This window comes from Fragaria vesca, linkage group LG2 (genome assembly GCF_000184155.1).
Source record: "Fragaria vesca subsp. vesca linkage group LG2, FraVesHawaii_1.0, whole genome shotgun sequence".
Classification (NCBI taxonomy): Eukaryota; Viridiplantae; Streptophyta; class Magnoliopsida; order Rosales; family Rosaceae; genus Fragaria; species Fragaria vesca.
This window is the reverse complement of record NC_020492.1, coordinates 17738701-17760543: the sequence shown is the minus strand read 5'-3', so window position 1 is coordinate 17760543 and position 21843 is coordinate 17738701. Positions and strand designations below refer to the sequence as shown.

At 40.4% G+C, this 21843-nt stretch overlaps 3 protein-coding genes across 3 annotated transcripts; 2 read left to right on the top strand and 1 right to left on the bottom strand.

Moving 5' to 3' along the window:
* Nucleotides 1–1623: 1623 nt before the first annotated feature.
* Nucleotides 1624–5815, top strand: LOC101307279 (mechanosensitive ion channel protein 6-like). The gene is made up of 5 exons (XM_004292593.1): nucleotides 1624–3467; nucleotides 3885–4008; nucleotides 4361–4654; nucleotides 4759–4961; nucleotides 5056–5815. The coding sequence occupies exons 1-5, from the start codon at nucleotides 1624–1626 to the stop codon at nucleotides 5330–5332; spliced, it is 2742 nt and encodes a 913-aa protein (XP_004292641.1). The 3' UTR covers nucleotides 5333–5815.
* Nucleotides 5816–6534: 719 nt separating this feature from the next.
* LOC101306989 (serine/threonine-protein kinase ATR-like) lies at nucleotides 6535–20054 on the top strand. Its single transcript, XM_004292592.1, has 17 exons — nucleotides 6535–6688; nucleotides 6782–6926; nucleotides 7112–7224; nucleotides 7378–7712; nucleotides 7882–8009; nucleotides 8729–8873; nucleotides 9004–9579; nucleotides 9655–9730; nucleotides 10254–10563; nucleotides 11061–12308; nucleotides 12512–15675; nucleotides 15706–15890; nucleotides 15996–16565; nucleotides 17004–17624; nucleotides 17807–18001; nucleotides 18536–18885; nucleotides 19637–20054. The coding sequence occupies exons 1-16, from the start codon at nucleotides 6535–6537 to the stop codon at nucleotides 18701–18703; spliced, it is 8133 nt and encodes a 2710-aa protein (XP_004292640.1). The 3' UTR covers nucleotides 18704–18885; nucleotides 19637–20054.
* A 74-nt stretch (nucleotides 20055–20128) lies between these two features.
* LOC101306700 (pentatricopeptide repeat-containing protein At2g17033-like) lies at nucleotides 20129–21609 on the bottom strand. The gene is made up of 2 exons (XM_004292591.1): nucleotides 21325–21609; nucleotides 20129–21247 (listed from the first exon to the last, which is right to left on the bottom strand). The coding sequence occupies exons 1-2, from the start codon at nucleotides 21607–21609 to the stop codon at nucleotides 20186–20188; spliced, it is 1347 nt and encodes a 448-aa protein (XP_004292639.1). The 3' UTR covers nucleotides 20129–20185.
* Between the last annotated feature and the right edge of the window lie 234 nt (nucleotides 21610–21843).

Below are 21843 nucleotides of genomic sequence, written 5' to 3'. Positions count from 1 at the left end.
TAATATGACCCATTGAGGTTGGCTTGCAAAGGAACAGACCGGTCAGTGTTTGCCACGTATGTGATCGGAAGCTTCTTGCGTTTTGGGTTTTTGTAACAGCCGGGTAAAGTTTGGTTGTTTTCTGCCACTTTTGTGGAGCACTAATTTGCGCCACGCAACGTCGCAAGAGCACGGGGTTTAGCGCGCGAAGATCTAGGCACGGCACTGCTGTTTTACTAAAATACCCTTACTCAGAGTAGGAATTTCATCACCCCTTTGTGTCTTGTCTATCTTTTACGACACCTCTCGTGAATCTTTTGGGATTAATATGCCATGATGGGAAGTTTTGATCTGCATTTAATTGAAACAATTTCATTAATTTGAAATAGATTCAGGTTCATCAAGTAATCCGATTTATTCTGGAAAAGCAAATAAGTAATCGGATTTATTCTAGAAAAGCAAATCATATTAGAAGAGTCGATTTGTTAATACATGAATCCGTGAGCTAAAGACGGCATATTAATCTTTGTTGATACAAGAATGTCATTCTTTAGTTTCCTTAACTAGATAGATATTTCATTGTCTAATTAGGTCATTTTCAATGATTACTATAAACGATTATACGGATTTAGTTTGTTATAATTTGTACAAGTGACGTAAAATAAATTGCAACTATATATATTTGGACATTTGGGTTATTTGGTTGGACAATGATCACACTCCCAAGGTATTGGGGAACGATAAACAATATGTCAGAATCATAACTTAAATCCAATTTAATATGCAACCCAAATGCAAAATAAAGACGCGTGACCTTATAAGTAAATCATTTATATCGAGTGAAAAATGAACAATATGCTCAACATAAGGTGGACTTATCGGCGGGAGTGTGTGTCAACCATGTGGCCTTGCTTAAAACAATCCATAAATCACAATCGAAACATGGACCATGATTTCGATCTTAAATTTCCATGAAGCACAAACCAAAACAACAATATGAATATTGTTTAGAGTTGTAAACATAATGAATATTGTTAAAAGAGTAAGAATATGAGATCAATTTCAATGGGCTGACACTGCTAAACTCAGATTAATTAACATACACAACTACATTTATCAGGGTTCTGTATTTTCCAAGTTCAAACCTCACATTTTCTGACAAAATTTTGTTACGATAACTTGGCCTAGTTTCTCAGGAAACAATCAATGGCAAAACAGTAATTAAATAACGAATCTAGGATCATAACCTAGTGCACCAATAAACAATAGAAATTTGAAAAGAAAAAACCTAACGCATACAAAAGCGGCCCAACCCATCTTGTTCTTTACTTCTGGATCTTTCTTTACTAAACCATACGCCCACACCCGTCGGCGCTAACACGTTGTCTTCGGCGCTAACTCCTCTCTCTCTCCCGAGCTTCTTCACCTCCAGCTCCAACTTTTTGTTTATTTCCTCCCCACTGTACACGCGTCAACCTAATTCCCAGAAAAACCCTCTTAATTCTCCAAAATAAAAAACATTCAAACCAGACTCCCTTCTTTATTATTATCTCAGATTCCAACTCCAGCGACTTCCCTGACGTTACGCTCAGAGATTTATATTATTATATTTACCATAATAAAGCTGTCACTCAGTAGTCCCCCATGGATTTCTCACTCAGGAAATCCTTCAAATCTCTCGCCTCCGAAAAGCACTTGCGAAACGAAGCACAAGAGAAGCTTCCCATTTTGTTGGACCACCACAACGAACAGCATCAAGCCATGAGCGCCGCCGCCGATTCTTCCTCCGATCGCCGCGAGGTCATCGTCAAGATCGACGAGGGCGGCGGCTCCGGTGCCGGTAAGGAAGCGGAAACGGCCAAGCAGGGTGGCGGGATTTGGCGGGAGTCGAGCATTGATTTCTGGAAGGACGACGAGAGCAATGGCGGCGGTTTTGAGTTTGAGAAATCGGCCGCGAAGAAGACGGAGGAGAAGAAGGAGGAGGATCCGCCGTCGAAGCTGATAGGGCAGTTCCTGCACAAGCAGAGAGCCTCCGGCGACTTGTCGCTGGACATGGATTTGGAGATGGACGAGCTGCGGCCGCATGACTTGCCGCCGGTGGCGGAGTCTCCGAGGAACTCCCGGACGTCGAGGGAGATCAAGGTGTCGTTCCAGTCGCCGGACGCCGAGTCCGAGTCGGTGAGGCGGCGCCACAAGGACTCTGCTGACGAGGAGCGCCGTCGTAGCAGCCGGCTCAGTAACGGCGGTGCTGACGTCATCAGGTGCACGTCGAACGCGTCATTCGGGCGAGAGCCGTCGTTTCAGAACAGGTCTGATTTGCTGAGGCTGAAGACGAAGTCGAGACTGATGGACCCGCCCGAGGGGTGGGACGAGGGGCCGGGTCGGGTCCCGAGATCGGGTCTGATGAGGTCCGGGATGTTGGGCCGGGGCGGAGGGGAGGATGAGGAGGATGACCCGTTTCTGGAAGAGGACTTGCCTGATGAGTACAAGAGGGCTAACTTCAATGCATTGACTCTGGTCCAGTGGCTGAGTTTGGTTTTGATTATTGGGGCATTGGCTTGTACATTGTCTATTAAAGTTTTGAGGGAGAAGAATCTGTGGAAATTGAAGATGTGGAAATGGGAGGTGCTGATTTTGGTTTCGATTTGTGGGAGGCTGGTTTCGGGTTGGATGATAAGGCTTATGGTGTTCTTTGTGGAGAGGAATTTCATTTTGAGGAAGAGGGTGTTGTATTTTGTGTATGGGATCAGGAAGGCTGTTCAGAACTGTATTTGGCTTGGCCTCGTTTTGATGGGTTGGCATTTCTTGCTGATCAGGAAGGTTGAGAAGGAAACCAATACTAGAATCCTTGAGTATGTGAGTAAAGTGTTGCTTTGTCTCTTGATTGGGGGTTTGATTTGGTTGGTGAAGACCTTGGTTGTGAAGGTGCTTGCTTCGTCTTTCCATGTTAGATCGTATTTTGATCGGATTCAGGATGCGCTTTTTAATCAGTATGTGATCCAAACATTGTCTGGGCGGCCGTGGATTGAGATACAGAAAGGGGAGGATGAAGAGGAGAGGCTTGCTGACGAGGTTAGGAAGCTACAGAATGCTGGAGCTACTATGCCTCCTGACCTCAAAGCAAATGCGTTGCCCCCGTCTGGGAATATTGGGAAGCCGGTTGGCAATGGCTCTGGGAGAAGTGGGCGGTTGATTGCTGCAAGTGGAGGGCTTGTGGGGAAGAGTGGCAATGTTTCAAAGCCACTTTCCAAGAAGTCAGAGGAGGTCGGGATCACAATTGGTCACCTGCATAGGCTCAATCCAAAGAATGTGTCTGCTTGGAATATGAAGAGGCTCATGAATATAGTTAGAAATGGGCATCTTACCACACTGGATGAGCAGATTCTGGATTCCACCAAGGATGAGGGTGATACTCAGATCAGAAGTGAAGTTGAGGCAAAGGCTGCCGCTAAAAAGATATTTTGCAATGTGGCTAGGCCTGGCTCCAAGTATGTTCTGTACATTCCCTTTTTGTGTTTTGTGCGCATTTATCTGCATTCATAACTTGGCTTGACTGTGTTATGTTGTACATATCTGTTTCTTTTAGTGACCAAAAGTTTGAAAAATCTGCAGTTTTAACATTTTCAGTATTTGAGTACAAAAAATTGAAACATATTCATGTAATTTTAATAGGAAGATCCCAGTCATTGAAATTTGATTTGTATTTGCTCTTTTAACACCCATACATATTTGCACTTGGAGTTTGTGTTATGCTGCACCCTATGTTGTCACCATCAAGATGCTTTTAGAGCTTGGAATTGTCAGTGTGTGTTTGTGCAGCTCTAAAGCTCAAATTGGCTGCCACTATTTGTTAATGAAATTTTTCATGTTTTAACCAAATTGGGTTCTATTCATTTTTCTGGCAGGCACATCTACCTGGAGGATTTGTTGCGTTTCATGGAAGAAGATGTGGCTTTAAAGACCATGAGTCTCTTTGAAGGGGCCTCTGAGAGTAAGAGAATCAGCAAAACTTTACTGAAAAATTGGGTGGTAAGCATCAACTGTCAAATTGTCTACTGGACGGAATTCTTAGGTTTTTAAGATTTGGTTTTGTTGATCGCCCAACTTACCAATTTAAAGTTCTAATATTGTGGGCAAGGAAAAAGTAATTAAGTACATCAACACAAATTTGAGAAATCTAACAAGCTGTTATCATAGGCATCAGTGAATTTTTTACGACTGCATTTTTTTTTTTGAGAATTTTTACGACTGCATTTAAGAACACATGAACTTGGAACTATCAAATTCCCATCTCTTCTAAACATTCACTAAAATATGGTTCTCCTTTGATTTGTACATTTAGAAGTTATAGCATGTTAATCTACTCCGCTTTTTTGTCCAGGTCAATTGCGTTAGAGAACGGAGAGCACTTGCTTTGACACTGAATGACACCAAAACAGCAGTGAACAGACTTCGACGCGTGGTGGACGTATTAGTTAGCATTGTTATTATAGTTATATGGCTGCTTGTGCTGGGCATCGTCACTAGTGCCAATATTGTTTATGCTACTTCTCAACTTGTGATTGTGGCATTTATTTTTGGTAACTCATGCAAGACAGTCTTTGAAGCAGTCATATTTTTATTTGTGATGCACCCTTTTGACGTGGGAGATCGATGTGAAATTGAAGGGGTTCAGGTAAATTTCCGTCCCTGCACGTGCCACATTAACTTCAATCTTGTACATTTTTATGTCAATGGTCTAACATTGTTTTATGTCAATGGTCTATCATTGACTCTCAGATGGTTGTAGAGGAAATGAATATCTTGACTACAGTTTTTCTGAGGTATGACAACCTGAAGATTGTGTACCCAAACAGTACCCTTTCAACCAAGCCTATCAATAACTTTTATCGAAGTCCGGACACCGGAGATGCTGTTGAGTTTTGTGTTCATATAACTACACCGGCAGACAAGATAGCTGTTATGAAGCAGAGAATGATAAGGTATGTGGAAAATTCTTATGTTACTTCATATATTCAGATTGTGATTCATTTCAACATTTAATTAACAATTTATTTTCTATTGTTGCGGTTACAGTTACATTGAGAATAAGAAGGAACACTGGCATCCTTCACCAATGATCATATTGAAGGAAGTAGAAGAATTAAATAGGATGAGGTTTGCTGTGTGGCTGACACATAGAATGAACTTCCAAGACATGGGAGAAAAGTGGGCAAGGAGAGCCCTTTTACTTGAAGAGATGGTACGGGTCTTCCAGGAGCTTGATATTCAGTACCGTCTACTGCCTATTGACATAAACGTCCGCGGTATGCCTCCCACAAGCACCGGTAACTTCACAACAACCACAAGCTGAGCGAGGAAGCGAGGAAATCCAAAGCTGACCTCCCCAACAAACATGCACCTATACCCTAGACCCCAGAAGGGAGCAAAGTTCATGCAGGAGGATCTCGTAGAGAAGGGAGAGGATGATATCCATTGACACGGTATAATGGATTGATCTCAATTTAGTTGCCCATAATCTTGAACTAGAGTAAATGGAGTAGCAGTTCTGTTTGATTTTGCAGTTGGCAGTGTTGCTAGTAAGAATTTTATTTTTGCTACTCTCGATATCTACATCCTTGTTTATGTATATGCATAGGTATATGTTGTTATATCTATTTACTTCACTTCAGTTTTTGTCTCCTTTGCAACTGAAGCTGCTTCTAGTAGAACGGTTGCAGTAGCTCTTTGCTTATAATAAAAAACCAGTAGCTGTATGCTGGGCAATGAAAATGTCACCCAGAGAAAACTGATTTTTAGTTCTTCCAGTAAATTTGGAACTCCTCTCAATTCTACAAAAAGGAACAAAGAAGTGGTTTACAAATACTAGCCTTTTTATCCGTGCATTGGAATGTATCTCACTACCTATTTTTCTCTCCACGATTATTTATTTATTTTACTATTTTGTTTTTTAATTTAGCTTCTTATTATAATAACCTTTATTTTTGATCATTGAAGGTAAAATTGACGAAACACAATTGGGTGAATTTCTGTGATTGCCACTGCAAAAACTAGATAAGTGCCACTGCAAGTCAGAAGCTGGATTTTAATAGTTGTTTTATGAAATTCCTTTCAACTCTAATTTCAAAACTCCTCTCTAATCCCATAACTACAAATTTTGGTTTTGGAAAAAAATTTGGGAATCAGAGAAAGGTTTCAAAGGAGAATTTCTCCTATGCTTTCTCAATCTTGTTTTCCTGAGTCCTGACCCAATGAGGAATGCAAATTGTCTCGGCCTCGTATTAAAATCAGGATTGACATATTTTCATTCTTTAGGTAGAAGTAGGTAATGCAAATGACTCCTCATGAATCATTTCTTCATGTCATAAACGCCTTCATGTGTCTTTAATAACCAAAAAAGCAGTTTTGGGCTCAAACCCGGGTTGACCCGAGAAAAAAAGCAGGCGAAACCCAATAGAAAGCGCGGCCAGTGTGCAAGGTACGCTTCCTACTCTTTTATACTGACAGACTCTACAGTTCACTTCGAAAATTGGGAGGGAAGAGAAAACGCAGAGAATGGCCAACCTGACCCTCATCCACGAGCTCCGGGAACGCATCGCCGCCGCGTCCTCCACTCCTCCCAACAACTCACACGACGTCGCTTTGGAAACCCGATTCCGCGCCGTCCTTCCCAACCTTCTTCAAGCTCACGTTGTCCCCTCTCCTTCCGGTACAGTTCAAATTGGAAACCTAAACCTAAATTTGAAGCTTAATAAAGTGAATTGCTCTATGAAATGTGAACGCAATTTTGGTTTGCTTGCAGCGAATGAGAGAGAAGTGATAGCTATCTTGAGGCTGATCGGTTACACGGCGAAGCATTTTCCCGGCGTCTTTTACCATGGCAAGGCCAGCGCGATTCTCCCTATGCTCGGTCGCATTCTGGCTTTCTTTGCAGAGCCGGAGTTCCGGTAAGGGTTTCGGAACAGTCGCTGTTTGATTTTGAGGCTCTTTTTGATTTTGATTCACTGTGAAAATGCATTTGGTGATTTTTTTTTCGTTTTAAAGCTTTGGGAGAATTGAAGAAAAAGCTTGTCTGTGATTGTGATTATAGCTATGGATTTTGCTAGGGTTGTACTAATAGCGGTTTGTTCAGTTCTAGGCATGGAGTGATATTTGACACGCTTGGACCGCTTTTGACCTTACTTCGTGGTGGAGCACAGGATGCTTATCGCCAATTTTTCATAGATTGCATGCTCGTTGTTCAAGGTAAGGAGGACAGATATGCGATAAGATAGTTGATGGTTTTGAATAGTTACCATGCTGATGCAATTGTGGCTTGTGGAATAGTTTCAATACATTTTCGCTTGAACCGTCATTGTTTGAGATATGTATAGCTAATGTATGTTTGTCTTTGTTCAGATCTTTTATGTGTCGCATCAGTCAATGCAGACAAATCAAGTTTTACAGATTCAACTAGAGTGACTTTAAAGTGTTTCTGCGAGTCCTGGAATGCAATTTCGGATGATCCTTCACATATTGGAGATCTTCCAGAAAGTATTAAACCTGTTGATGGGACTGGGATCTTGATTAACCTTACAGGCAAAACAAGGTGGCAACCTTTTGCAACTTGGATGATTAAGCTAATTGGAAAATGCTTAACTGAAGGAACTCTTTATGTGGATGGACTCATCAATATGCCATTTGTTATGGCTGCATGGTCCCTTTTTTGTTACGGGGATGCTGGTTTGCACATGGTGAGTAGCAATTACTTTATGCTGGTTATAATTTAACTTGTATGCATGATGATGAAACATGAGAGAAATATATCTGAGATGTTCAAGCGTTCAACAGCTGTTACCAGAATTACTTTATAATTCTGTAGCACAGCCACACAAATTTCTAACTATTTGACTTTTATGCAAGGCATTTTTTGAATTTGCGTGCATCATCGCTGGATCTGCTATAAAATGTGACGTCATTCCTTATCATAACATAATCCAATCGATTTCATCTATATTAAGCGAGGACAAAGAGGGAACTCCTGCATTTAGGTCTGTCCCTGGATGCTCAATTTATTTTGTTCATTATGAATGTGAAGTGAAATTTACCCCCAGGAATGCCCAGATGATTTTGTTCTTATCCCTAGCATATGTAGTTGGCTATTGTGGAGGGTTATGTTGATTACATCTTATCACCTTAGTGATTGGATTGCAACAAAATACTCACACATTCCCACAAGACATGTTCTCATATAACTAATTGAGGTTTCTATAAATAATTTTCCATTGCAGTTGCAGCATTTAGAGTAGTTTTGAGTGTCTCGTAGAGTTATGAAATTACCAATCTTGAGGTGAAAATCTCATAATTTAGAGAACCTCTTTTTCCATAACAAACTACCAATCTTGTCTTAGACTTAGGTTTATACACATTTGGATGGATATGTGTGCAGTCTGTACTTTGGGATCCAACTTAGACATAATATAAATGAATTTAAGTTTAAAATGATTATGATCAATGCAGACTTGTAATCGATGATAATGGGCATGATACGCTGTGATGTGAGATATGAATGAATGTTGCATGCTTTATGTCATCTGTAAAACATGGTTTAAATAGTCAATGAAAAATAGGCAATTGTACCTTTTATAGTCATTGCGGCATGACACGTTTTCCTAGAACATTTCATTTTCTCGTCTTTCTGGAGTTTGAAGTGAAATATCTACATCTAATATTATTCTAATTAAGTCTCTCTATTGGCATCACACTGCAGAAACACGGCTTATGATTCGTCCATTGGTGGTTGCCTAGAGGTATTGCACTCTAATTGCCCTGAGGGTATAGTCAAGCTAACGGCTGCAAATTTAGTCAATGTATTTCCTCATTCAATGAGAAGTACCCGAAGCCAGGAGCTTAAGGTTAATATCAATGTTCCCTCTATTTTTCGTTTATTCTTTGGTTACTCTTGTGAGCTATTCTTACCCTCTGGATTGCTGACAGATGCAAAGATTAGTTTGTTGCGTGGACCTAATAAACTTCTATTTTCAGGTTGCATTGTGCAACACATACGTACGGATTGCGAAGATGTGTCCCCCTCATATCTGGAGGCCAGAATCTCTCGTGTATGTACTTTCATGTCCGGAACCCTGCTTCTCATTAATAGATTGCTTACATGTAGCTCTCTCTATACTTGGTCCTGAGCTTGTTGGAGGGAGAATTACAGATAGTACCTGCCAGAGTTTTTCCTCAGTAAGTGATAAATCAATTGAAAACTCACATGTTGGAGGAAAAAGACCTATTGAGGATGTGGATTCTTTCAAGACTAAACGCCAAAAGATTGATGAAACAATCATCAATCCTGATTCTAATATTCAGTTGGAATGGCAGCGTACTCATATAGTTCCTTGTGAGGCAGAAGATTATGCAAATCGGATGCATAAGTCACTCCTTTCTTTTGCTGAATGTCTAAAATCTCCTGGTGTCAGTCCTAATTCCTTAAGACCTGATCTCGCTTTAACGGCTCTTAGCATTCTTTGCATTGCCTTCTGTAGATATCCAGAGACCAATCTGTCACTATGCATCTTTCATCAGATGTATGCATGGATACCTTGGATATGCCAACAGGTATATATGCTGGCTTAAATTTGTCGATTAACATTCTCCTTTCACTTGCCACTTAATGAGAATTACATCATGCAGGCAAAGCAAGGAAGTACTGTTGAACTTGATATTTCCATCTACCTGGAAGGAATTCACTGCATGTTGCGTTTGCAAAGTGAGGAGATAAGCATACGTCCATTTATATTAAAAAAAATCTTGCCTTTGAGATACTGATATGTTATATTTTAGTTCTGAAATTCTGTCAACAAGGTTGTGAATCTCTTATGATGCCCTCTATGTTTCTCCTAGGTTAAGGGATGAATATTTTTATTCTTTCTCATTTATGCTATTTATCGCCTTTTATTTTCTTGAGTCTGCTCTTTTGTCATTAATGCATTTTCTGGAGGTTTGGCTGTTGAATACTGGAGTTTTGTGCATACTTGCTATTCAATCTTACACATCACTAATAGAGTTTCTTATTTCATTAGAAATCAAGTATGTTAGCTTGAATCTTGTCCTGAATGACTGGTTTAAGGTCTGATTGCTTGATTGGGTTACTTCAAGGCTAAGCTTAAAAGTGCAATTTTTGATCTTTGTGTCCTATATAGGCAGATGTTTATGTTAGTCATATGTAATTTAGAAACAACAATTCCTTTCACCTTCTTCTTATGTAAAATATTTCTTTTGTTCTTACGCAGATTGCTTAATCATGAAGTGTATGGATAGAAGGCTTGTCGATGCTGATCTTATACATGTCCTTCTGAAGCTTCCTTGGACCCATTCTCATGTAATTACTGACCACCATCAATTGTGGAAAACAAAATGCATCTCCCTTCAAGTTGCATGCAAACTTGGTCATAGCGCAAGAATTGAAACTCAACTTGAAGTATTGGATTTGAGTCTTAATGATGAATGTGACGAAGTCAGAATTGAAGCTATAATTTCTATGTCCGTGATTGTCATGTGGTCTAGCCTCAGTGGTCTTCCTCACATATTCAGAAGGCTCGAGTAAGAAAACACTTTAAAGTTGGTTACTCTATGAATTTTTGTATATGTTGTTGGTAGCATCTGTGATTAGTATGTGCTTTTATATGTATTGGTAACACATGTAATTGAAAATGGCCAGGTTAAGAAGGATTGATTTAAAACTAATAACGACTCTGAAGCTTCTTTTCCATTAGGAAAAGTTATATATGAATCCAAAGGGGGTTATCATTTGCTGGCCCATGGAGGGAAACTTGGATTAGTTATTTATTTATTATATTTACTTTCAATATTCTCTTAAATTTTAGTAAATTGTATTTTTAAATGTTTTTATTTTCTTAACTTTCTTTAATAAACTGCTTGGGGAAGTGGCAAAGATGCATTTGTGATTTTGGTTTGCACAATACTTCCTGTAATATTCTTGAGTACTAAATTTGAACTGTGATTCACTTTTTGCTCTATGCCCATGAAGTTTTACATCTTCCATTCAGTAATTTATGTTTTGTCCCTCACACTGGCAGGCTCTTGGGGCGAGAGAGAAGTGAGAAGGTTAAGAATATCATTCCCTTTTGTCTTGGTTTTTTGTCATGTCTTTACGGATCTCATAACAATGGAGATGACATAAATAGAAGCCAGTGTAAACTATTTTCAAGAATGAAAAGTGAGAGGCACGATCAAACAGTGGATTATGTAGTGCAAGGATTCTGGTGTTCAAAGTGTGATAGAAGTGTTCAACACAATACTGAGTCATACTCAAATATCATAAATCTTCCTGAAAATCCCAGAGAATTGGACTGTAATTTTCTCCACCTTCAGTCTCTATATTTTGAGCTTCTCAATGATGAGTCATCTGAAGAGATTCAAGTGGCTTGTGTGAAAAGTATCCGCCGAGTACTTGTACATGGGGGCATAGAGAATCTATTGGATTCTAGAGTTGAGTGGATCAAGTGTGTTAAATATCTACTGATTAATACCAGGAAGGCTATAAGAGAAGCATTCTGCCCTCAGATTAGTTCTTTCGTTGAGGGTTCAATTTTGAGTTGCTTATTTCCTGACGAGGGCATGTCAAGTAACGGCAAAGAACAAGGGTTTTTGAACTTAATCAACAACTCCTTTTCAGAAACTGAAGATGTCCAAATCATTGAGACCCTTTTGGAATCAACAGCTGAAATAATGATGGCAGTTGATATTCACAGTCAATTATTCTTGTTTTCTCTTCTTTTGTTGGTTGATCAACTTGATAATCCACACACGACAGTGAGAATGGTTGCAGCAAAGTTGATCCACAAATCCAGCTGTTTTCATCTTAAAGGAGGCTTCCAAGTACTCCTTCTGAAAGTTGTTCATGTTCGAAATGAACTCTTTGACTATCTGTCTTCGAGGCTATCTAGCCGTCCGACTGTGGTCCAAGAGTTTGCAGAATCAGTTCTTGGTATTGAAACAGAAGAACTTGTCAAGAAAATGGTTCCAGTAGTTCTTCCAAAGCTTGTGGTGTCTCAGCAGAATGATGATCAAGCAGTTGACACCTTATATGAACTGGCCAAGTGGTTACAAACTGATGTTGCAGGTCTTATAGTTCTTTGGGTGCCGAAAGTGCTAGCTTTTGCTCTCCATCAACCAGATATGCGAGAGCTAGATGCTGCTGTACAGTTCTACCATACACAAATCGGTTCTAACAAAAGAGAAATCTTTGCTGCTGCATTAAATAATCTTCTAGATGAACTCATATGCTTTCTGGATGGAGGTGATTCAGATGATATAAGCGGAAGGTATGAAGCTCTACATCCTGGGCTTAAGGTGCACCTTTTTTCCAATGTTTTAGTTGCTTCTTCAAGTGGATATCCACTAAGCAGTTTTTTTGGCACCTATTATGTTTCCATCTGCGAAATTATGAATATATCTGGGATGTTATTTGTGTAATTTGTTGTGTTGCAATAGATCCTATGTATTGACATTTCATGTCTGCTCACAGGTTAGCAAGGGTACCTGAGACGGTAAAAGAGGTTGCTAGAGTTCTGGATGAAGGTGAAGATCTACCAAACTTTTTGAAGAATCATTTTGCCCACCTTCTAAACAGTATTGATAGAAAGATGCTCCATGCAGAAGAATTTTCTCTGCAGAAACAAGCCTTGCAACGAATTGAGATGCTAATTAAAATGATGGGTCGTCATCTTAGTACTTATGTGCCTAAATTAATGGTTCTTCTCATGCATGCTATTGATAAAGAACTCCTCCAGAGTGAGGGTCTCTCAGTGTTGCATTTTTTCATTAGGCAGCTGGTGGAAGTATCACCGGCTAGCACTAAACATGTCATTTCACAAGTTTTTGCTGCTCTTATTCCCTTTCTTGAGAGAGATGAAGGAAGTCCAGTACATCTGGATAAAGTGGTAAAAATTTTGGAAGAACTAGTTCTAAATAACAGGGATATTTTAAAGCAGCATATTCGTGAATTCCCTCCATTGCCCAGTATTCCAGCTCTAACGAAAGTGAACAAGGCTATACAAGAAGCCAGAGGGTCAATGACTTTGAGGGATCGATTGCGTGATGTTGTTGATGGTCTGAATAATGACAGCTTAAATGTGAGGTACATGGTAGTGTGTGAGTTGAAAAAGTTGCTGAACCTGGAACGGGAAGGGGTTACATCTCTAATAACTGCTGAAGCTGGTGCGGATATGGAAATTTTGAGCTCTTTAATCAGATCTCTACTTAATGGATGTGCAGAAGAATCAAGGAGAGCAGTTGGACAGCGGCTGAAGTTGGTGTGTGCTGACTGCCTTGGGGCCCTGGGTGCAGTTGACCCTGCTAAAGTGAAGGCCTTTTCGTGCCAACGCTTTAAAATTGAATGCTCTGATGATGACCTTATCTATGAGTTGATTCAGAAGCAACTTGCACGGGCTTTTAGAGCTGCACCTGACACTATAATTCAAGATTCAGCGGTAGTGGCCATACAGGAACTGCTAAAGATTGCAGGTTGTGAGGCCTCATTACATGAGAATGCTGCCTCTTCTATGTCGGCTCCAAAGGACAAAGAGCCTCTGCTGGGTTCTGCATCTGGAATGATGATTACTGATAGTAGAAATGAGATGACTAGAAGGGGTCAGAGATTATGGGACCGGTTCTCCAATTACGTGAAAGAAATAATTGCCCCTTACTTGTCCTCTAGATTTCAACTTCCTAATGTTGCTGATCCTGCATTTGTTGGCCCAATTTACCGTCCATCTATGTCATTCAGAAGATGGATATTCTTCTGGATAAGAAAGCTGACTGCACATGCCACTGGTTCTCGTGCAAGAATTTTCAATGCTTGTCGAGGCATAGTGCGCCAGGATATGCAAACAGCAATTTATCTGCTTCCGTATTTAGTTCTTAATGCTGTTTGTCATGGCACGGAGGAGGCACGCTATGGCATAACAGAAGAAATCCTATATGTTCTTGATGTTGCTGCATCTAATCACAGTGAGGATGCAGTCCATGGAGTCAATGGGAAAAATGAAGTATGCATTCAAGCTGTGTTCATTCTCCTTGATAATCTTGGTCAATGGGTGGATGACGTTAGACAAGAACTATTCCTTTCTTCTCAACTGTTAGCTTCTAAGCAACAATCCAAGACCAGGCATCAAACTCAGTATACTACCAATCAGGACCAACTTCGTTTACAGTGTGAACATGTTTCAAAACTCTTGTCTGCTGTTCCAAAGGAGACCCTTGCCAGGGCCTCCTTCAGGTGTCAGGCTTATGCAAGATCTTTCATGTATTTTGAGTTGTACGTGAGGGGTAAGTCAGGTTCTTTCAACCCTGCATCTGAGCAAAGTGGTTCATTTGATGATGCAGATGTTTCATATCTGATGGAAATATACAGTTGCCTGGATGAGCCTGATGGTCTTTCTGGATTTGCATTTTTACGTAAATCTTTGGAATTACAAGACCAGCTCTTGATAAACAAAAAAGCCGGGAACTGGGCAGAGGTTTTAACTTCTTGTGAACAAGCTTTGCAGATGGAACCGACATCAGTTCAAAAGCAGTCTGATGTGCTTAACTGTTTATTAAACATGTGTCACCTTCAGGCTATGGTTACTCATGTGGATGGTTTAATGTGTAGGATTCCCCAATATAAGAAAACATGGTGCATGCAAGGTGTTCAGGCAGCATGGAGACTTGGTAGGTGGGATTTGATGGATGAGTACCTTAGTGGAGCTGATGGAGAAGGTTTACTTTGTAGCAGTTCTGAAAGTAACGCCTCATTTGATATGGATGTTGCTAAAATTCTGCAGGCAATGATGACTAAGGATCAGTTCTCAGTTGAAAAAAAAATTGCCCTCTCCAAGCAATCTCTAATTGCTCCCCTTTCTGCTGCAGGCATGGATTCTTATGTGCGGGCTTACCCTTTTGTTGTGAAACTTCACCTGCTCCGAGAGCTTGAGGATTTTTATTCTCTTCTTGGTGATGCTTCTTTCTTGGAGAAATCGTTTGCATTGGATGATCCTAAATTCTCGAAAGTGAGGGAGAACTGGGAAGACCGTCTCAGATTTACTCAGCCATCACTCTGGGCAAGGGAGCCACTTTTGGCTTTCCGAAGATTGGTTTTTGCTAACAGTGGTCTTGATGCTCAAGTTGGGAACTGCTGGCTTCAATATGCAAAGCTCTGTCGCATGGCTGGTCATTATGAGACAGCAAATCAGGCCATTCTGGAAGCCCAAGCTACCAATGCACATAATGTTCACATGGAGAAGGCTAAACTTCTATGGAGCACTAGGCGATCTGATGGTGCAATTGCACAGTTGCAACAGTGTCTCTTGAACATGCCTGAAGGGGTTGTAGGCACCACTGCAATTTCCTCAATTACTAGTCTTTCACTGGTTCCCCCAAACCTGCCCCCTTTACTTAATAATACTCAAGCTTGGAATGAAAATCGAGATATTGCAAAGACACTTCTCCTCTATTCTAGGTGGATCCATTACACCGGACAGAAGCAGAAAGAAGATGTCATAAGTCTATATAAGAGGGTGAGGGAACTGCAGCCTGAGTGGGAGAAAGGATATTTTTACATGGCTAAATATTATGAGGAAGTGCTAGCTGATGCCAGGAAGCGTCAGGAAGAAAATATTGAACTGGGTCCTAAGAAACGGCCATCAAATAGTGCTAATGTTGGCTCTTCAAAATTAAAAGCTGAGAAGGCTTGGTGGGCATATGTGCCTGATATACTGTTATTCTATGCAAGAGGCCTTCTTAGGGGCCACAAGAATCTCTTTCAAGCACTTCCAAGGTTGTTGACCCTATGGTTTGACTTTGGGACTATGTATGAAAGGAGTGGCACATCTTCCAATAGGGATTTACAAAATGTCCACAAGTTGGTAAGTATCATATATTGAAGCTGAACTCTAGTTATTTAGCTAATTAATGTCTGCTTCGTTCATTCTTTTACTCCTCTCTAAAGTCTCTTATTCTTATATTGGCAGGTGATGAGATGCATGCTAGGATGTTTGAAAGACTTGCCAACATATCAGTGGCTAACAGTATTGCCTCAGTTGGTTTCAAGAATCTGCCACCAGAATAAGGAAGTAGTTCAAGTGGTTAAAAGCATCATCACATCAGTTCTTCGGCAATACCCACAACAGGCCTTGTGGATTATGGCAGCGGTTTCAAAATCCACTGTTCCATCCAGGAGGGAGGCAGCTGCTGAAATTCTACAGGAGGCACGGAAAGATTTCATCCAAGGAGCTAATGAAAGCAATTTGTTTGATCAGTTTGCCAGTATGATTGATCAGTTTATCAAGTTGTGCTTCCATGCTTGTCATACAAAGGCGAAAACAATCAATATCTCCACTGAATTTAGTCTCTTGAAGAGGATGATGCCGCTGGGAATTATCATGCCGATTCAGCAATCTCTAACTGTTAGCCTACCGACATGCGATGGGAAGCTCACTGACTCGCTTAAGTCTGATATCTTTTCTGCAACTGATCTTCCTACCATAATAGGAATACGTGATGAGGCTGAGATTCTTTCTTCCCTTCAGCGACCTAAGAAAGTAAGTTATCTGGATTTTCAAGTCACCTAACATGTTCTCAACTCATATTCTATCAGGTTCTTGTATCCACAGCTGACATATGTTAACCTGTGGCATGTCTTAACCCAGGAGGAATCATATTACCAAATTACTGATGTTGGTTTTTCCCTCCTAAATGTCATTTAATCCCATGTTTCCGAAGTTGATAATAGAATAGCAATTCTCTTTCATGATTACCTGGAAATCAATTCCAAATAGATTTGACGGGTCAATTTATGACTCCATTTGTATCCAAAATTAGCTTGGGGTGAATCCCAAAATTATATACTTACAGAAGAGTTTGAGGGAGTTACCTGAGTTGTTGCTCCCTTGTCTTCTTTATATCTCATTTACCATTGTTGATGCTACATGCCACATCATCTTCGTAATATTTAATCTTTTTCTCTTTTGGCATTTTAGATTGTTTTATTGGGCAGTGACGGCATTGAACGTCCGTTCCTCTGCAAACCCAAGGATGACCTCAGGAAAGATGCACGGATGATGGAGTTCACAGCAATGATAAACCGGTTGCTGTCTAAATACCCAGCAAGCCGTCGGAGGAAGCTCTACATTCGTACCTTTGCAGTAATTCCTTTGACAGAGGACTGTGGCATGATAGAATGGGTGCCACACACCCGTGGACTTCGGCAGATACTTCAAGACATATATATGAACTGTGGAAACTTTGATAGGGATACAAATTCAAAGATCAAGCGCATATATGATCAATGCAAGGGTAAAATACCAGAAGATGAGATGTTGAAGGACAAAATTCTTCCGATGTTCCCTCCAGTTTTCCACAAGTGGTTCCTGACCACTTTTTCTGAGCCAGCTGCTTGGTTTAGGGCTCGGATTGCTTATGCACACACTACTGCAGTGTGGTCCATGGTTGGACATATTGTGGGGCTTGGTGACCGACATGGGGAAAACATTCTGTTTGATTCTACAACTGGTGATTGTGTTCATGTTGATTTCAGTTGCTTATTTGACAAAGGCTTGCAGTTGGAGAAGCCTGAGCTGGTACCTTTCAGATTGACTCAGGTGAGAAGAGCAAATTCATAAAAAAAAGGATTTTTCAAAATTATAACATGCATGTCTTTCAATGAGCAGAGTATTGTTAATACTATATGAGCTATGGATCTATACAAACTTACGAACTTCTTATATTCTTTTCTTTTACTTCATGGTTTTCTATTTTCATGGAGTTTGTTATGGGACTTCAGAATATGATTGATGGCTTGGGCATCACTGGTTATGAGGGAATCTTTTTGAGAATCTGCGAAATCACACTTTCAGTACTGAGGATGCATCGGGAGACATTGATGAGTGTTCTTGAGACTTTTGTCCATGATCCTCTAGTAGAATGGACAAAATCACACAAGTCTAGTGGAGTAGAAGTTCAGAATCCACACGCGCAGGTATAGTCAACTCTTTATCATGGTTTTGACTCTTCACTACATACTATGTTTAGAACATATAGGTAAAAGTGAATTGATTATTATTTCCTAATTGAAGCAATTTGTCTTTTCAAAATAATAATTGAATTTTCTGTCCAAAATAATATTAATAATAATAATTGAAGCAAATTGTGTCAACTTAATAAAAAAGATTGACTTCATTTCCCTAATGTCATATTTCTTAAGCTCTCCTAAATTATAATTTCATGCATCTAATACTGATAGAATAGGGTGTGTTTGGGGCGCAATTGATATGTTTCGGTGGCCGCTGGATGAATAAGGTATTAGAGGGTTGAAGTTCTATATTAGAAGTACTGATGCTAATGCATCACATGTTTAGATGTAACTGATACGTTGTACTATCATTAATACTGAATCGAGCTAGATCTCAAATTCTCTGAATAGTAAGTTAAGAATTTTCAGTCTTAAGAAGGTCTTGGTATGTGCTTGTTTTGAAAAAAAACCACTGAATAGTGTTCTTTATGAACATCGCAGCTAGCCATCAGTAACATTGAGGCAAGGTTGCAAGGAGTAGTTGTTGGTGTTGGAGCAGCACCATCTTTGCCTTTGGCTGTAGAAGGTCAGGCTCGTCGATTAATAGCTGAAGCAGTCTCCCACAAAAATCTCGGAAAGATGTATATCTGGTGGATGCCATGGTTTTGATCTAGAATTTATCCTATCCTAGAGTTGAATCAACACAATTTTTGACTCTATCTCTCAAAGGTCAGGTACCAGGCGCATCACGTATGTCCTGAAGCAACCTCACAGAAAACTAGACCATCTATGTTATGGTGTTTGGCCTCAACCATTCTTTAGAAGTCAGTCTTGTACTGAATTTGGTCCAGGTATGCTCTTTTGTGTTTTCATCAACTGAAAGGGCCTTTATTCCTATGCTCTTTACTTTGGTATTGATACTGAAATGTGAAGTAGATCATATTGTTGTGTTCCCCGGCCTGTTTTTTGTTTTACCTGAAATATTTTAGACCAACATGTGAACTTCTTGCCTATAGGCTATAGCACATTCGATGGAGGAATTGCAGTTGATGACTTATTGAACATGATTTAATGTTGATAAGCTTTTGATCTTCCAATAAAGAATAATTTATTACTGGATATTATTTAAAGCATCGATTAGGGTGTCTACACAAATGGACCTTCCATGTTTGCTTGTAGTAAAACAACCAGATAGCTGTTATGTAGTTATGTATACTGTTACGTAGGTTATTAGTAGTGGGAAATACTATCATTAGTTTCTGGAGACTTGAGATAAAGAGCCGATAATTTGTTTTGTTATTGCAATTTTCTAACATCATATTGTCAGCTGTTTCTATTTTGTGTGGACCGTGGCTTTCTCCACACAATGCAAACTTTATTTTTTTGTTTTTATTTTATTTATTGTATTTAAAGTTTCCTGCCCAGATGTTATGACCTGTACTTTTGGATTGCTCTAGTCATATCTATGATGGCAGTTTTGCATGCAACTATTGGTTTCACTGTCATTCTCTTGTGATTCTGTTGTCAGGGAATTAGTTTTGACATCTCTTCTGCTATGATGATATTTAGTGATGAAAATGTCTTTTTGTAATGTTCGTGCAGGCTACTGGCTGGATCAATTGCAAGTTTAACTCAGCAATCCCACACTAACAGTGTAGTGCTAAACTTGTAGGTAGCGTGTCTATCGCTATCAAAAGAGGCCTGACTGCCTGAAGTTGTACATCTCGTCCTTGAATATCAACAATGTGTTGGTCTCATTCCCACAATGCGGCCGATTTTTTGTTGAGCAACCAGCAGTAAGCAACCATTTGAAGTAGTTCTAATTGGTATAGACTGCCAATTTAAAGTCTCTTTGAAAATACAGACGTTGACTCATATGCTGCTAGGATTTTATTGTATATACTGGGCACAACGGTATTAATATCAACTATGTTAAACATTTGAGGGAGGTGCAACTGCGAGCCAGCTCAATGTCCATTTTGTAGTTGAAAATGAGTTTAAATTACACATACGATTTCTTAGAATCTAGACTTCACCATCAGAAAGTGGTTCAATAGGACTTGTAAAACAACCTATTGCAAAGAGGTGGTAAATTTCTGTGGTTTTCAAAATGTTTTTGACTTAGAAAGCTACCTATTCTATCCAACAGTTTTAACACAACCAGTCCTTCACAGCTCTTCCCTTGGCAATGAAACACCCGACATTCTTCCTGTCGATTCTCATCGGACTTTCCATTTGATGCATCATCTCTTTAACCAGATCTTTAACCGGGGATTCACCTCTAACACTGCTATGCTTTCCCAGTCCGCAAACAATGACAACCTCCGCTGGAACCACACACTCCGCACTCTTGAACCTGTTTCCCATTGCCTCAAACCACTCCAGCATTACCAAGTAAGCTGAACCCAAATGCATGCCATGCAAATCCAACTTGGCCTCTGCAGAATCCCACACCATCGCCTCATCCACAACTGCCGATCCAACCAGCTCCTTAACCACCAAAGCCTCATCACCATCCAAAACCCCACTCAGTTCTCCAACCGAACATGGAACAGCTTTCGGTTCCTGCAGCATTGCCATGATCGTAGGACACGAATTCAACACCGAATTGTAAGTCCTAACCGAGAAAGGAACACTCGACTCTTTCATTTTCCGAAGCCAGTTTGCCATTGCAGCCAGCTCATTATGTGCTCCATATGACGAAAGTACCATATTACAGCATATAGTATCATCACCAAACCCCTGCTTCTCCATTTGGTCCACAATCTTCAGCATTTCTTCAAACATTCCCAACCTTCCATAGCCATAAACCACAGACCTGAACTCGAAAACCGACGCCTTCAGTCCCTTAACTCTCATCTCCTCAATCAACTCGTCCGCTTCACCAGGCCTATCCATCGCACACAAACCACCAACCATCGATTCGAAAGCTCGGCGTTTTACATAAACAGAGCTAGAATTCTGAAGAAGCTGATGGAGATAAGTACATGCCCTATCAAACCCACATTTTGAGCTCATCTTCGAGTGTGACTCCACCAACTGGCAATGAAACTGAACAAGCTCACGTTCCTTATTGCCCAACTTGGAAATGGTCTCGGAGATTAACGCTTCTGATTGGCTCTGTTGTCCTTGTTTAGCAAGCAACGCAACAAGGGCAGCTACCAGCTTTGGATTCCACTCAAACCAAGACGCCTCTGTGATCTTGGAATACATCTGCAAGAACCCAATTCGAAAACTTAGTCGAATTCAAGAGTGAAACAAACCCAATTGGGGATTGGTTTTTGACTTACGGGGAGGGCGAGGGAAGAGAGGTGAGGGTGGGCGGTGTGAGGAGACAGTAGATAAGAGAGAGTGGTGAGAGCAGTGGACTTGGGAGAGGTTGACAGGAACTTGGAGATTAATTTGTTGGCGACGGATGGGTTGCCGGCATTGGCTGCGAGCTTGGTCAGGAAGCGTTGGCCTTGTTTGGTCAGAGCGCATTGGATTTGGAGTGAGAGTTTTGAGTGTTGGGGAGGATCATGGCGCCATGGCAATGCTACTGAAAATGATAGCTGTGCACTGCCGAGGCCTCCCATTTTGGCTGAGCATGGCTAGCGTTGAGCTTCATATACTGACTACCTCACTACCTGGTAATTTCCTCGTTTCCTACTTTCATCCCACAGTACTTGGGTTTTATTTTTTTTTGGTAAGTGAAAATTTATGTGTGTGCTGCATGCAGCCTTCACTAAATATACATCTAAAGCTGACATCAATTCTCCAAAGCCTCATCGCCACCAAAACTGAAGACAACAATCAAAGTTTACTCCATT